This window comes from Lagenorhynchus albirostris, chromosome 10, assembly GCF_949774975.1.
Source record: "Lagenorhynchus albirostris chromosome 10, mLagAlb1.1, whole genome shotgun sequence".
NCBI classification, from domain to species: Eukaryota; Metazoa; Chordata; class Mammalia; order Artiodactyla; family Delphinidae; genus Lagenorhynchus; species Lagenorhynchus albirostris.
The window spans coordinates 45,199,103-45,215,917 of record NC_083104.1 but is presented as its reverse complement, the minus strand read 5'-3'; the positions used below and the strand labels follow the sequence as shown (position 1 = coordinate 45,215,917).

Here is a 16,815-nt window from a genome sequence, read left to right as displayed (position 1 = left end):
TGAAAATTAATAAACATTCTATGGGAAGGTACCATGTATGTAAATATCCTGCTACCTAACAAATTCTTACCCAATAGTTTTAGCATCCACTGTTGTCTAAACGAGTTAGTTTTGCAAAACTGTGGTTTTTCTAACTCTATTGTCCCTTCTACTCAGCATTCTACTTAGAAGCATGCATTCCAGGCTCCTTTTCCCATCCCTCCTCCCCTTGGAATGCCCTTCCCACTTGGCAAATCCTGCCCGTCCTGGAAACCCAGATCCAGGGTCACCTTGCCTCAAAGCCTTCCCCGCCCCAGCCGGTAGATTAACCCACCCACGCTCTCTCTCCACTTCAAGCAAGGTGGCTACAGCTACAGCTGTCTGGCCTCCCTGAGCCCGAGACAGGGAGACACTGGGGAGGGGAACCCACTCCTCCCACGGCAGGACTCCCACCCGAACTCCGCCTGATGGAGCACGGTGGTTCTCAGAGCCTAGTGAGCCCCAGGACCCCTTGCCGGGCTTGGTGAAACACATACCTGGACCCTACCCCCTGGGATTCTGATGCGGCACCCCAAAACCTCACTGGCTTAACAACAAAAGTTGGTTTCTCCTTCAGAGCGTACGTCAAATGCTAGAGGGCAGGGAGTCTGGTCCACACAGAGACCCAGGATAATGGTGGCTCAGCCAACGTGTGATGCCATCATTTCAACATGTGGCTTCAGAGCAAGAGAAGAGCAGAGAAAATCATGCATGGACTTTTCTCTGCTCACAGCTCACTGGCCAGAACTAGTCCTGTGCCCTGCCCGCTGCAAAGTGACTGGGAAACATGGGGATCAGAAGGGCCATTTGGTGACACTGGTTTCTCTGCCGTAACCATGCTCCCCTTCTCTACTGGCGCACAGCCATGCAGACCTTCTCTCTGTTCCTCAAACACACCACATGCTTTCCTACCTTTGGGCCTTTGCACCAGCTGCTCTCTCTGCCTAGATGCCCGTGTACCAGATCTCACATGGTTGGCTCAAATGCCACCTCCTTGGAGAGGCCTTTCCTGACTGCCCAACGTAGCCACCCCATCTCTCACACCAGCCTATTTCAATTCTCTGTTGAAATAGGCCTTATTATGCCATGTTTGGGGTCATCCCTCTCTTATTAACAGTTTCTCCATGAGAGAAACTGATCACTTATCACCATGTCCCACAGATGTTCAAAACACATCTCCCTCAGCTCATCAACCCTAAGGTGTATTACTATTCCCATTTTACAGGTTAAAAAAATGGAGGACCCAAACAGAAGTGGCTTGCCCAAGGTCACACCACTACCAAATGGTAGCACTTGATTGAAATCCATGCCGCCACCACCCACTACTGTTTGCTTGTGTGATTTCACTGCTCCCAAATATTAAGGTGGCAGAAAATTTTATTTTATCCTTTTGTTCTCCATATGGTGATCCTCCACTGTGCTTGGTTTTTAAGTCTCAACAAGTTCTATGGGGGGCAATTTGGCAACATCTATCTGGGAATTTATCCTACAGATATGCTCATGTATGTGGAAAATTACATATACGCAAGGCTTTTTCATTACAGTGCTGTGAGAGCAAAAATTTGGAATTAACTTAAAGGTCCAAGGGGGTGTGTATGTATTCACAGTGGGCATGTGCATGTGGTGGAGTAGTATGCAGCCCTGAAAAGTGAGAAAGAGCTTCAGGTTCTGATTGGAAGGTTATCTAAGGGAATGTATTACATTAAAAGAAAGGTGGGTTACGACAGAAGTATATGACTTTCGTTTCAGTTCCCCCAAGAGCTGCATACCTTCAAGTCTTTCATAGAGATTGTCTCCTCAATGAAAAGAACAAAATACAAATCAGAATAGCAGTGTGCTTTCCATCATTTGAACTTATTTTATTGGTACTCACTAGCAAATAAAATTTAATTGTTGATTTTGGATGCATTACAACACACTTTTTGGTAGTGGGTGCACAATGTTGATCATTTATTAACTATACTAAATACTGCAACCTCCGAATTGTTGATTTTTACACGGGTATTTCCTTTATGATGATGGGTGGCCCCTCTCTCTGAATACATAAAATGGTCCGTTCCATCCATGGTTTTAATATTCCTTTGTTATTCTACCTACGGCTTTAAAATACATTCAAATAAAAAGATATAAGTTCCTTGCAGTGAGTGCACACATACCACAGCGAGGAGCGTTGAAAACACAATTAACCAACATCCTCGTGTTCAGAGAATAAATAGCATGAAATCATGGGACCAAAGCTTGCTCCTGGGGACTTTCTCGAAGTATCTTCAGTGGACGTAAGGTCACACTCACTCAACTGAAGGATACGTCTTTTGCCAAGGGTGGCGGGAGGAGGGTAATGGAGGGTGCAAATGACAATTTCATTTTCCTATGGTGCTATCCTTCCATAAATGTCTGGAAGAAATGGCCACAGAGCACTGTGATATGCAGTGCAGTCCTCAGATCAGAATAAATAAATGACCTGCTTGGATTGGAAAGCCGCAGGCGCACCGTGACCGAGCTGGAGAGGACAGAAGATGTTTGTTTAAAATACAGCACACACAAATAATAAATAAAAGTTTGAAACTGAGTCAGTGACGGCGATGGGACCAGACTCCCTGTCCGTTCATGGTTCTTCTCACAACACCTCTACCTTTTCCTAAGGATGAAAAGTGGCACAAGGACACAAAGGGCTTTTGGGGACCGCTCTGTTCTGAAACAAGAGGGCAAAACGTGTTCTGAGGGCATCGAACGGCTGCAGAAGAAGACCACAGACATGAAAGCAGGCTCACCAGTCTAGGGTCCAGAACAAGGACCAGAACAAGAGGACCGCCAAAGCCTCATTTCTCTGTGAACCAGTCTGGTGTTACCTTTGGCCGTGGTTCTTCTCTTTTACTGTTGACAAAATTTCATCCACCACCTTTCCCCAACCCCCTTTCCTTATGATCCTATTGTTAAAATCGCCTTGGTCTTAATTTGGTTGTGACACTGGGTCCCAGAAATAAGCTGCTATCTCATGAGTGGCTTGGTGTGTCTGAAACTTGTATTTTGGTGTCACAGAACCACAGAGAGAACATTCACTGCGACTTCCCATCTAGTACCATTACTTCCCTGCATATATTAAAAAAAAAAAAAAGCAGAAAAAGAAAACAAATCACACAGAACACACAGGGGCTGCCAAACGGGGCAGCAGGAGTGTAAATACATTCTCTTTCAGGTCAGACGTCTGGCCCGACGGTGGATTACAAAACACGGAGGGATGAATTCAGGTTGAAGGCATGAGAAGAAAAAGTCACAGCTCAAGAAAAGAAGCGACCGTCCGTTGGGGCCGAGCCGTGATGGTCTTGAAGAAGCTGGGACCCAAGAAAGAAAGAACAGCTCTCCCATCGTGAAAGCTACAGCAGCTGCACGTGGCAGTGGACGGAGGCCCCTTACGCTCTTACAGGGAGGGTGAGACGAGGTGCCCAGTGACACGAGGCGGCACAGCCACTGTGCTACGTGACAGCTCAGGATGTGTGGCTCTGGCAGCCAGCCACTTCACTGGTTTCCTATCCATGGGATAAGAACACACGTGGGGGTTTCAACGCTTCTCAAAGGAAAGAAGGAGGAAAGACACCGGGCTGCCCCTGCCCCCGGCCAGCACGGGCCAAGTCCTCAAGAGAGCGATGTCGGTGCCGGGGTGCTTCCCGTGGGATTCGAAGGAAGGGCGGGGCAGATACAGGTCTCCAAGTCCTATGTACACATTTTACAGAGTCTCCACTCTGCCCCCATTAGGCACGAGGTTGATTTGTCTAGCTCAGGAGGGGATGGGCAGAGGAGAGCAGAGGAAGCGTGCGTGCGCAGTGAAGGGGGAGGGGAGGGAGGGGAGAGCAAGACTGGTTTCCTCTAGGGGAAGGGTCTTCTCCCAGCCTCACCGTAAGCTAGTTTGTTTGGGGAGTTTAGCACCCATCAAGATGCCCGAGGTGAGCGTCACGGGGGCTTTCATCTGCATGCTGGACCCCACCATGGTGGGGAAGCTGCGGTTCCGTCGGATGCCACTGTTGAGCTGGAGCCCGCCGATGGCACTGGTGACAGTGGGGCATCCAAGGGGCAGGCCCTCAGGTACCAGGCCTCCGGGGACAAGGGCCTGCGTGGGGCCCGGGGGCCCACAGAGGAGAGGTCCCTGGTCCTCAGTCAAGGTGGGGACGTGGGCTCGCCCCGAGTTCACCACTTTGGCCACACCAAACCTCCTAACTTTGTCCACGAGGTTAAGGTTGGAGACAGACACATCGGTCTGGCTTTCGCTGCTCCGGACAGGCTTCTTCTCCCTCACCTCCCTCAGGATGGAGCTGGCTGGCTTGGAAGCCAGGAAGTTGTCGTAGGGAGGGCTCGTGCACTTGAACTCGAAGGAGGGCGGGGAAGACATGGGCGACTGCATAGGCGAGTTGGGCGGGGTAGAGGGGATCACGGCCATCCTGGGGGTGTAGGAGTGCAGGAGAGAGCCCCGGCCGGCCCTGTCCCAGCTCTGGGGGTCGTAGACGGCCGCGGAAATGCCCCGCTCCTTCAGCAGCCACACCAGCCCCAGGGATGTGCTCATGGTGGTTGTGGACTCACGGACGTTAGTGAAGGATTCGGCCAGGCTCAGTCTCCGCGGAGTGCACGGCGTGGCCACCGGCGTGGACTTCAAGTGGCTGCTGCTGCCACAAGCTGGAGTCGGGGCCGAGTTAAGGCTGGTAAGAAAGGACAGGTCACTGATCAGAAAACGCCCGTGAGCGCCAAGGAAGCAGGCCGTGGCCAGCCGCCTGCCGGGGTGCAGCGCAGGCCTAGGACATGCTAAGGGGACTCCCCCAGCCCAGGCTCCCCAGGTGCCTCTTTCCATGTCTGCTGTTCCTCTCACCAAAGGGGCCATGGATTCCCCGAAGTGGGGACGTGGTTTAAGTTAAGGAAGCTGCATGTGATTTCCCTCTTTCAGCCCTAGAGGGTGGGTACAACGGCCCCCTTTGCAGGTGAGGGAACTGAGGCTCAGCTTAGGTGACTTACTCAACGTCACACTCAGCTACTCAGTGGAAGACCCTGGATTTAAACGCAAGTCTGAGTGACCCCAAAGATAGGGGAGGAAGGCCTTCAGAAGAGAGGCTTTCTGTCCCTACCAAATTTACTCAGATTCCTGCCCTCCTTCCCAGTAGCCGCTTCCCTGAGGCAAGACGTTAACCAGGGCTACGCGATATGGGAGTTTATCCTGGGAATGGCCGAAGCAGGTGGGACATCTCGGTGGAGGACCCTAGGGCGATGGGGAGACTGAGGTTGAAGGTGCCCATCAACTCAGCAGCAGACCCGGGCCTCCTGACTCCCACCACCTGTTCTTTCCTCTGCACCCTTCTGCCCTCTAGTCCTTCTCCCGTGGGTGCCCAAGTCCACCTTGATGAGTGGAGTTATTGGGACAGAGGGAGCCACGTCACGTATTATCAGATCTTCATCTATGGAACCACCTAGAAAAAGGCCCACTCGGTGTATGAAACCTGGTTACTAAAGCAAAAGTGGAAAGATTCCTTCGTCTACTCATGTCATGCTGACTGAGGACCCACTATGTTCCAAAAGCTGGTATCCAGCAGTGAGGGAGTTAGGGCAGAAGGTATAACAGAGGGGCAGCAGCGGGGAATGCACTGCTGTCTGCCTGAAAACCAGGAGAGATCCACTTTTAACAACTGCTTCAGGGATGGAGGGAGGCCACCCAGGCACAGAGGCCCTGAGCTGCTGCTGGATGAGCAACTGAGCGGCACAGAAAACACATCCCTCCTGACGGTCTCATGAGCTCTGCCCTGGCACCTGCCAAAGGACGCAGCAGGGGCTGCAGGTGCCCCTGGGAACAGGCAGCTGGGTGGTCCGTGGGAGCCGGGGGATAGAGCCCTCTCTCCCCAGCCTGACAGGGGACAGGCCACATACCTTGGACAAAGCACCAACTTAGGGAAAGGGGAGGAAGGGGATGGGCTCTGGAGCAGGTCCTTGGAATGAGTGGAGCAGGGCCCCCTCCTGCAGGAGGGACAGGTCAAGGGCAAGTACAAGCGGAGGCATCACTTGGCTGCACACTCAGGTGACCTCACCACCGGCCAGTCTGCACAGGGTGAGGAACCCAGAACAGGCCTGTCTCACACAAGCTCGGGACTGGGGATGCTGATGGGTCGGGAGTACTCAGAGGAACATGGGATTAGAAACCACAGCAGATTCCTAAGGTTAAAAGGTGGATTCTTCAAAAGGCACAGGTGGGGCTTCCCTGTTGGTGCAGTGGTTGAGAGTCCACCTGCCGATGCAGGGGACACGGGTTCGTGCCCGGGTCGGGGAAGATCCCACATGCCGCGGAGCGGCTGGGCCCGTGAGCCGTGGCCGCTGAGCCTGCGCGTCTGGAGACTGTGCTCCACAACGGGAGAGGCCGCAACAGTGAGAGGCCCGCGTACCGCCAAAAAAAAAAAAAAAAAAAAGGCACAGGTGGAATTCTACAAAATTGATCTACAAGCAATAGAGGGCCCCCCAAAAATCTGGACTTAAAATCTTGTTCACAGAGCCATTCCTAGGGAGATTCTCTATTTTGTTTCAAGCTGCCATTCTTTCAAACTCAGGTAAAAAGCCTTTTCTTACTACTGACTTCTCAGGCTTTTTCATCTCTGACGAGGCCAGAAGGACTTAGAGAAGAAGGCAGGAGTGTGGTGCCGAGTCCTACGGCTACAGTCAGAAGGGCACCAGGATGCCAGCCTCTCCCAGGGCGAAGCTCTGTCCAGTGGTTTTAAACACGATCTCTTCAAACATAAAGCTGAGGGATAGGGAAGCCGGGTTCTCCAGAGGCAGGAAGGGAGACGGAGAGACAAGCTAAAATTTCGAGGTCCCCTTCCGGTGAGAACCTCGGTTAGACCTGTATTAGTGCTGACACTCGGAGTGACTGGGGCATTTAGACAGGTTAGGGGTATCCGTTGTCAAGGCCGAGTTAGCCAGGCACAATCAGAGACACATCCACGCCTACATCGTGGGTTAGTGGCGGCCACGCGTGCACACACAGCTCCTTCACGGGGCCCTGCTGGTGGTGTTCTCACCCCCTGCCTCGCCCGCGGGCTCACTCTCTGCCCTACATCTGCTCTCAGCTCAACGGGGCCTGGGGCTGCTTCGTCGTCCTCCTCACATGACCTGCGGAGAATTATTCATCATTGAAGGTGCTCCTTGGGGCAGCTGCTCCCTCCGAGCTGGCCCTGCTCGCCTCTCTCCCGTAAGTTACCTTCCACTCACCCTGCCACCTCGTACCACAGAGAAATCAGCTGATGGGGTCACGCTACCAGGTTGGGGGAGACCACTTTCCCTTTTACTGGAAGCTCTGAAATCCAGCCAGCAGACTGCCCCCCCCTTCGCCCAGGCCATACAAGTCCTCTCGTCCTATGGTACCAACTCTTATCACTTCTCGGAGGTGCCCAAGGGAAATGGACCACGCTGGGCATGTGGTTCCATTCAAGTTTTATCATTTCGGTCATTACAGGGTGGCTGTGATGCATGGCCCCTGGGGCCATCGCCAGAGGCATAAGTGCTACCACAGGGCTCAGTAACTCCATTCTGTGAAAGAACACGTTCGACTGACAAACTTCGGGGCAAAAAGCCAACAACTTGGACTTAGGGGCTGTGGTAGTGCCCTAAACTTCAGCTGGTTGAGAAGGGACGTAAGAATCTTCCACGGCCAATAAAAGAGCAACTAAAAGTGGGTCCAGGTCTCTCTATCTGCGCTGGATCTGAATCAATAGGGGTCTTGATGCAAAAAGAAAGAAAGAAAGAAAAAAAGATGGGACTCAGAACAGGCGACTGCAGTGCTTGGGAGATGCTTCCACTGGCTAGGGGTAGATTTGAAGGAGCCTCTCTACTTTGGCTTTCCTCAACGTTAAGTCTCACAGGGAGTGTCTCAACCTCACCCCACCCTGCCCACCCCCCGGCCGGGTCCCTTACCTTGGTGTGACCCGCGTGAGCTCGTCTGAAGGGTGCAGGATGCGACAGGTGGTGAAGGTGAAGGTGGAGTTTGTCTGTGACATGCACTTCCCAGGGTGGTGGGCTAAATCGGGGGGGGGGGAAGGGAGGAACAAAATATAGTCCTTGCATCCAAGTACACCCATGAGAAAAGTTAAAATCCCACATGACCCTGGACAGATGCAAGAAGCGATGGGCTACCTTGTGAACTGGATCTGGGCGAGGAAGGTGAAACGCAAATGTTCTGGATCGAAGGTGGTCCCTCAAAAATAACCACACTTTTGAGCACTGGTGTGCAGAGCATCGAATTCCAGCTTCCAACCCAGTCCAGACAGGGTTTCCCATCAGCGTTCTTTGGCCAGTAGTGGATCCAGTTTGAAGGGCTAATGGGCCCTTGGGGTAAATTTGGGTTCCCTCCTCAGAGGTCCAAATCGGCTTCCTTCTTTTGTTGCTTTACTTTTCTTTTCATTGGCAAGTAGGTGCCAAACTCTGCCAAGGGGAGGGGAGAGGTGCAGGGCAGGGAGGGGCACTCGCGCCTGGGAACAGGGCAAGGCTCACGGGCTCCCTTTTCTGTTTACACAAAAAGGGGCTTGAGGAAGCTGGCTCCACTACTGTCTGTGGTCGACAGGGAGGGAGATGGGGCCTCAGCTGCCTCAGCAACAACGTGGCAGGAGTCCCAGGGCCTGGGTTCTCCGTGGGGCTGAAGTCCCAGGACCTGGGCTGGGCTGACACACAGCGGTGCAAAGCAGCACCAGTCCCCCTGGGCTGCTTTCTTGCCATCTCTAGGATGTCTGGTTTCTGATGAAAATGAGACAGAACAAGTGGTCCTCAACTTATTTCCTCTGAAAGCTCCAAAGAGTTGTTAAGGCAGCTGAAAGACTAAGATCTGGAGCGAAGTAAATCACAGAAGCGTTAGGACCATGCACCAGAAAGCCGGCAGGGGATACGTAGGAATAGAGTCTACGGGAGACATCATGATTGTAGAGGTCATCCTCATTCATAACTCAAATGTAAAAAAAGAAGAGAGAAAAAAAGGAAAAATGATGCTGCTCCCAATAGCATGCAAGGTGAGGTCTGGGTCAGCCCCCCTCCCCACCCACTCCACCCCTGCAGCCTCTCAGCCCCCAGAGACCTCCTTGGGAGACAACGGATTAGGATATCGGAGGCCATGAGCACGCTGAAGATTCGAAAGGCTGGAACTAGAATCTTCTAGCTCTTTATGGCAAGTTTTCTCTTGGATTTGACAAAAAGGAAAAGGAAAACAAACCAGAAGAGATCGGTGCCCCGACCCTACAGATCCACACACGGGTGATTGTATCTTAAAACAAAAAGAAAAGAAAAAACTAGAACCCAGATGAAACAAACAAACAAAAACATATTGGAGACACGCAAATTGAAGGCAGGCAGGACACAGCCAAGGCACAAAAATGGTGGCGGTGACTCAGGAGCTACGCAAGGCTGGTTTCCCCTGATGATTGTGGTCCAATCCATGTCTTTGTGTCAAGGAAGGCTCCCGTGGCCCCTGGCATGGCAGCCAGCACCACGGCCACAAGAGCAAACTGTCAGCCACTGGGAGCTCCAGGCAAAGCAGGAGGGGGGTGGAAAACACACGTAAAAAGAGCCTTTATGCATCTTTGTTTCTCAAGCAAAAAAGTAATGGTTTAGGAACTCAGATAATTGAGAAATGACTGCAAGCAAAACAAAAATGTTAGAAGCTATGAAGAAAAGGCAACCAACCAATCACGATTCTCTGATTGCAATAAGGTCTAGAAGCAAAAGCAACAAAAAACCTGAGAAAAGCATTCCGAATAACAGGCGTGAGGGGTTATTTGGGAGGGAGGAAAGAAAAGTGCAGTAAGTAGAAGTAATTAAGACAGAACAGTTGAAAGAGAGAGAACATTTTTTTAAAAAATCAAACAAAAGCAAGGCTTGATTTAAACTTAGAAGTGTACCCCATTTAAATAAATACATGGCCAGAATATCAAATCAAAAGGTCACACGTGTTCACCTTCTCCACCCCATTATATATCGGATCTTCAATCGCAACAGTTAGTGTGAGATGGACATTTTAGAGAGACAGTTGCATCAGCAGAAGCAAAACCCATCTTATTGCAAATGGGTTTTGGGAATAGGAAAAGGCTGCTAAAATTCAGAGGTCATCATTCCCCAGAAGCGATGGACAGCTTTAGGAGACCAAGGAAAATCAACAACAAGGATCAAAAGTGCCAAAGCCAGAGGTTCGGCCCCTCCGCAATACCACTGGGACGCCTGGACCGGCCAGCTCTCCGAGTCACCACTGCCCACCGGGCCACTGCAGCATCTCCCTTCCTTGGGACACAACAGAGACAGTGAGTCACCCGAGGCTCCTTGAGCTGCTGGGGGCTGATTCCTACAGTTCTGTGAACAGGAGAGAGCAAATTCCCAAAGCAAGAGGCACTGACAGAGTCTTCTAGGCAGGGAGCAGGGGCTCAGTGGGAGTGCTCACTACTGCAGTCACCACTGCACCCCAAAGCCCTGCCTTAGGTGCTGTGGGTTAACCGCATGCTGCTCGCTTGGGGCCTCCAAGGACAGGGGTTTGGGATTTAATGTTCTGACTTCCTACTTAAATCCTCATTCCTTTTCTCGGTCTGACTGGAGGACTGCAGTGTTGTGAGCCAAAAGTGTTAACACTGACAAGTACTTTCATCAAGTATTTTATTTAGGAATGAACTTGCATTTCACGCCCTCAAAAGACCCTAACCTTTATTATTTTTCTTTGTTCCTCCCGCCGTGGGTTCTGAAACTGGTACAAAATTCTCATCTGTCGAAGAGAACCTTTAAACTTAATTAATCCTTGACTAAAGACCGTCTACGTTGGTGAACTGCCTACAGGTAGCTACCGTGTAGATTTTTTGTTCTTTAAAATGTGCCACGCAAGCACACACCCTTCAGCTGAGGTGGGGTCTCGGAGGGCTGTATAAGGGGGACAGTGCCCCTGCCCACCTGCACTCTGACCGACCCCGGTGTGCTTTCTGCCCAGAGCAGGTGCACTTGGTAAATGGCTCTGACTGGCTGTGCTCCTCTGGGGGCACATGGCGCCTGGTACTGACTGGAACATTGGGTGCTTGGGACCTTGCCGCCGCAGCCAGTCGTGAGGGAGCCCTGGCCCAGCCCTGAGTCTCCAGTGAGTTGGGGCTTCCTTCTTGGATGCCCTGAAGACCACGCTGGGGATTATCTGCAAGTGTGCTACCCAGACCGGGTTGACTGCTGCTTGGGGGAAGGCTCGGGTCTCCAGGGAAGATGGGCAGGAAAGCCCAGTGCTCTCCTCGCAGCCCAGGGATCCAATGGTGAGAAGAGGAAAGAAACACGGATAAGGTTGGGTATACCGGCAGGGACCTGCAGGGTGACTGGGCTTTGCAGCCTGGCCGTCCACGTGATGAGATCTGTTCACACGAGCTCATACATGTCGGTCAATTGGAACGATGCTTTCCTTCCCCCACCCACAGGGAAGGCCAGGCTGGGAATGTGCCGGGGAGACCAGAAACTTCTCTCTCTAAAGGCCATCGTAGGATCGTCCTTAAAAGAACCCTCCCGGGAACCCACACAGCTGTCAGGATGCAGCTGTACCTACTGAACTCTATGGGGAGCTGGGACCTACACACACACACACACACACACACACACACACACACACACACACACACACACACGGCTTCCAAGGGGATCTCTGAGGACAGAGGAATGCTGGCCATGCTACACATCCAAGCTATTTTTTGGCTTACAGAAGTAACTTATTAAAATATTTTCTTTAAAATGACAAACCCATCCCAAAATCTTGGAAAAAGGGGTTTTATCTTTGTGACATACTGAGAGCCTTCCACATTCTTTTCCCTCTCTTCATGGGAAGAGGCCAACTTGTGTAAAATAAACAAAATGCCTTGACCTTTTTCCCCTTTTCTTCATTTGAACATGTCGTGTGAAGCTACCATCACACGACTTGGATCTGCTCTGCCATTTCTATAAACTCATTCACCAACACACACACACACACACACACACTCCCCCCACCTCCTTTAATTCTAGTAGCTGCCACCACAGCAACAGTGGCAGCCACCGGCCGACCTTTTCTGTCCAAGAAAAAACAAACCTATTGAAAGTAAAAGCATTGTCCATCCAGCTTAAAGGCATGGCTTGAAAGCCCTGCAAACATCAGCACTTTTTTTTTTCATCTTTTTACCAGCTTCTAATGACTTTGTTGTTTTTGCTCAAGGAGTAACCACAGTGGAGGTGGGACGCGTATCTTTGCCTGTCAGCTACATGCCCTTTTTTTTTTTTTTTAAAGCAATGTTTTAGAATTCTTCCTAAATAACTAAACTCTCAGGGCACAGAAAAATGCTTTAAAGACTTTTTCTATCACTTCTTTATATAACTCTGCATGTGAATTTTTCTGGAAATAAAAGTTCTATGATGAGTTCATGTGGGAAAAACTCCATAAAACCTTTGTTTGCCGTGTGCTTCACCATTTATATAAATGCTGTTTGGGATTAATGTGGCTTTAACAAGTGTTTTTCTCGGGGGGCGGGTTGGGAATCGAGGGCAGTTTCAGATACAGCAGTACAGCTTCTTTTCTTTTTTAAAAAATAAAAGTGATATTAAACTACACAGTATTACAAGATGACATTTTTAAGCCCTTAGTTCCAGGCTTAACATGGGCCTGTGACTCTTTTCCTCCGCTTCTTAAGCATTTCTTTTATACAGCCCCTGTCTGGTCCTGCAGCTCTAGGGACCCCTGAGTCCCCAGTGCAGACATCCAGCCCATAGGCACTGGTGAGGTTTCTAGCACAGAGATTGTGAACCACATCACAAGATCTCTTCCTGGTTTCTGTACAACTTGTATTTCCTGCAAAATTTTTAAAAATAAAAAGTCTACTTGTCCCCCTACACCAAGCTGTCTACTCTGTTTCATCTAAAAAGTGACTTAACAGAGGAACAATCTCACGGAATGGCAAAGAGAGGACCAGAAATTCCCTCAGGTGGCCCTTGGGGTATCTTCAGGAGATAAAATGACTTAAAAAAAAAAAGATATATTTATTTATTTTATTTATTTTTGCCTGCGGCAGGTCTTAGTTGCAGCACGCAGGATCATTGTTGAGGCATGCAGCATCTTAATTGTGGTGCCCGGGCTTCTCTCTAGTTGTGGCGTGTAGGTTTTCTCTTCTTTAGTTGTGGCGTGCAGGCTCCAGGGTGCATGGGCTCTGTAGCTGTGGCCCGCCAGTTCCAGAGCACATGGGCTCTGTAGTTTGCGGCACGCAGGCTCTAGCTGAGGCGCGTGAACTCAGTAGTTGTGGCACGCCAGCTTAGTTGCCTCGCGGCATGTGGGATCTTAGTTCCCTGACCAGGGATCGAACCCATGTCCCCTGCATTGCAGGGTGGATTCTTTAACACTGGACCACCAGGAAAGTCCCCAAATCACTTTTTAGAACGCTGTTAAAATATCAAAAGGGCAAACGCAAGAGTCTCTTTGGATTCTTCGGATGCCAACAAAGCTGGACCCTGCGCCCTCTGCCTTCATGTCCGTCCTGTGGCAAACAGCAACAGGTGCGGGGAGCGGGCCTGGCTAAGCGGCCGCAAGTCCATCATCCAGCTAGTGCTACCAGAGCCTGTTCAAGAGCGTACTTCTCCCGTGCGTCAATAGGCGGCGCAACTGGACAACGCACCGGAACCTCAACCCGCACCCACGTGCTGCCTCAAGGGCCCTCCACTTTAGAAGAGGCATTGTGCAAACAAACGCCCACTCAACAATCCAAGTGGGTGCCCCTTGGAGCACGGCAGTGCCCTTGTATGGTTTTCAGAGGTGAGGTTCCATAGAAAAAGCGACTCCAGCAAGCGGGCTTGTTCTGGAAATGTTAAGCAGGGTTGACCCCGTGCTGTTTGGGACTAGTCAATTATGTGATTCCTCATTCATTTTTCACTTTGGGCTGCACTGGCCTGGTTCTGGTTTACTATACATTTTGATGCAAGAGACAGGGCTTCCTTAGCATCTCCTAATACAGGGGGGTGAGAGCAGACCCCAGCTTTGTCCGTAATAACCAAACTCCTGTCACTGCTACACACCAGGGTGGGGTTGAAAAATCTTCTCATTAGAGTGGGATCTCTTTGTCAACTCCCTGGGTGGAGATAAGAAGGAACCTTCCCAGAGGGTCTGTGAATCGAATGTATCAGACTTTCCCTTCTACATTCATCAGGTCCTCACGGCCAACGTTCCCTCACAAGCCCCTTTGGGTCCTGCTTCTGCAGTGGGACTGACAGTGCAAGAGGATGCCCACCCAGGGCTTTGCTCATACCAGCCCCTGCCCCAGAGGAGGCTGGAGTGATACACAGTTCCTCGAGCTTTCTGTCTGCCTCCTTTCATCCACCAGCTGTTCCCTTCTCTTCACGTCACCTCTCCTGAACAGAGCCTGGACCTACGTATCAAATAAGCAAGCTACAAAAGAAGCTAGTTCTTGGCTTTTGCTTCTGGGGGCCCAAGTGCTGCAGCTTCAGGGATTTTCAAGGGCACTTTTGACCAAATGTGATTTTTGCCTTCAACGCTCAGCCTCAAAAATGACACACAGCTCCACTGCGGCACCACTGCCAGAGAGGCCGCCATGATTTATCGGAGCCTGTTTTGGGATATTTCTCCCACTGGAAATGGTCTCCATGTGTATGAGCATTAAGTAAACTGACCTTTGCTTTCTTCTATGTTGCTTTAATCCTGCCTCTGTCTCTCCTTTAAGAATCAAGGCATCCACGATAATTCACCTGGACTGTCCATCCAACCATCTGCTGACCTAACTGTGTGACTTTAAACTCGGACCTTAATCCTTTACCACACGCAGCCTCTTCTCTACACATAAATACCTAACATTCAGAACACTGGCAGTACGAGATTATGTCTATTTCTGATAAAAGTGCACTTTCTATACGAATTAAAACATAAAATATATTACTGAAATAAAGTAAAACTGTAATCTAAATATTGTTTTACATAGTCCATTTTAATCATCTAAATTATTTACAAATATAACAAGGATTTATCCTTTTTAAAGACATGGGATGATAAAAATCAAATAATGACACAATAATACATTAAAATATATTAATAAATATTTTTCAGTACTCAAAATGTTTTCTCCATGAGAGCAGGCTCTAGACAAGAGTGCCTAATATACAAGTTTTCCCAATTTCCTCCCATAATACCAGTTGTTAAAAAAGAAAGGTTAATCACCTTCTGTCTTCAAAGGTTCTCCCTACTAACTCTTGCCAGGCAGATGGCAGCTCCTGGAACTGTGCTGTTTGGCAACAGGAAAGGGCAGACCAAGGCAGGAACCAGGCCAGCAGGCGGTACAAATTCCAAGACAGAGGAAGCCCCAGGCTTTCCCAATGAAACTTATCTGTCGCCTGTGACTCCAAGATTGTGTGCGTAATGCCACTCAGGGTCCCTGGGATGATGTATGTAGAGTGACGTGCTTCTTACATTCCTAGAATCAAAGTGGTTCTGTCATTCCCCACAGGGAAAAAAGAGCCAGATCGTTGTCCGTGTCTTTCCCTCCTGCACTGAGCTTTTATCAAGTCTTACCCAGAAAATAAGCTCGAAAGAACCTTTGCCGAGATGATCAGACCTTCCCTAAATTACCTTCAGCGATCTATATAATTCTTTCTGGTTGCACGCTACCATTGTGACTCCTCTGTAGTTTCCACTGTACGTCTGTGTGCCTCTCCTCCAAGTTGCTGGGATGGATTTGCTGCAGGTTTGAGGAAGGTGGGAAGAAGCAATGGATACGCCTTTGTGTGTGGTAAGGAAAGTGGTTAGGACTTAGCTCCTCATAACTGGTCCCCTTGCTCCCTCTGTCCTCAGAGAGATATTCTTAGCTGAATTGATAAGCTTTAGTCCTTCTCTACAACGTCTCCAAGAGAAACTGAATGGTGCTTCTTTAAATTTACAGGATTCACCTTCTAATCCACCTGCAAGGCTGCAGGGAGGGGTCACCACACTCAACACGATGCCTGCCCCTTCAGCCACAAAATTAGCAGACACAGTGACTCCTGTACCACGGTCTGCCTTCCAGAGGGGCACCAGGGCCGATGACACAGGGAGGTAACAGTACCGGAGGGAAAAGGGTTCCTTTTCTTAAGTGAGAAGACCCTAGATAATGTGCATTTTCATTCCCTTGCAAGCTTAATCTGGTAACTCAGTGGCTAAAAATTAAAATAAGACATAAATAAACCCAGGTGCTAAATTATCCTTTTTACTTGATGATACCTCTAAAGTTCATGTCAAAGAAAAAAGAAAAGTTCCTTGGCCAGAGGTGCGTGAACTTAGCCAGGGGATGGGAGACACCACCATGAACCTCAGCTCTCCCCTGCCCTGTACTCTATGGGGGGTGTTGTACCTCTCAGGAACGAAAATTATCAGTCACAAAGATGAACGGCCTCTCCTCAAATCTGGTGGCTTGGGAATGTCATGAGGATGACGACATTGGGTTAATTCATCTTTTTCTGGGTCTCTCCCCTCAGCCCAAGCAGCCAGGGGGTCCAGGAAGTCTGGGGTAAATAGTAAACCACGTGACCCTGTGATGCCAGGGCCCTGGGCACAAAGCTTTTCATCCCAGTGAGGCCTAGGATGTGTCATTCTGCAACCTCATGGTCATATCTTTAATATTGGGGTGGAGGGAGGTGGGCACAGAGATCAGCCAGTGCTCTTTCCAGATCCATCTAGAGTTCTCTCTCTAAAAAAGCTTACTGACATCCTCTCAGGGTTTGCTGGATTAAGGAGTATTGCTAAAACACTTAAAAAAAAATCTGCTTTGGGGCTTCCCTGGTGGCGCA

At 49.9% G+C, this 16,815-nt stretch overlaps 1 protein-coding gene across 17 annotated transcripts in view; it reads right to left on the bottom strand.

The window, feature by feature from the left end:
* Window positions 1-1,862: 1,862 nt before the first annotated feature.
* The window catches only part of TRAK1 (trafficking kinesin protein 1), a 104,288-nt gene continuing 89,335 nt past the window's right edge, over window positions 1,863-16,815 (bottom strand). For 6 of the 17 annotated variants that reach the window (XM_060162242.1, XM_060162237.1, XM_060162239.1 and 3 more), the window contains 2 exons: window positions 7,951-8,053; window positions 1,863-4,706 (listed from right to left, as the gene is read on the bottom strand). In XM_060162242.1, coding sequence (XP_060018225.1) covers window positions 3,908-4,706; window positions 7,951-8,053 — 902 coding nt within the window. In that variant the 3' untranslated portion in view covers window positions 1,863-3,907. Of the gene's footprint in view, window positions 4,707-7,058; window positions 7,150-7,950; window positions 8,054-14,965; window positions 16,531-16,815 lie in introns of those variants that run through there. The other 11 variants (XM_060162244.1, XM_060162246.1, XM_060162247.1 and 8 more) reach the window with 6 other exon arrangements.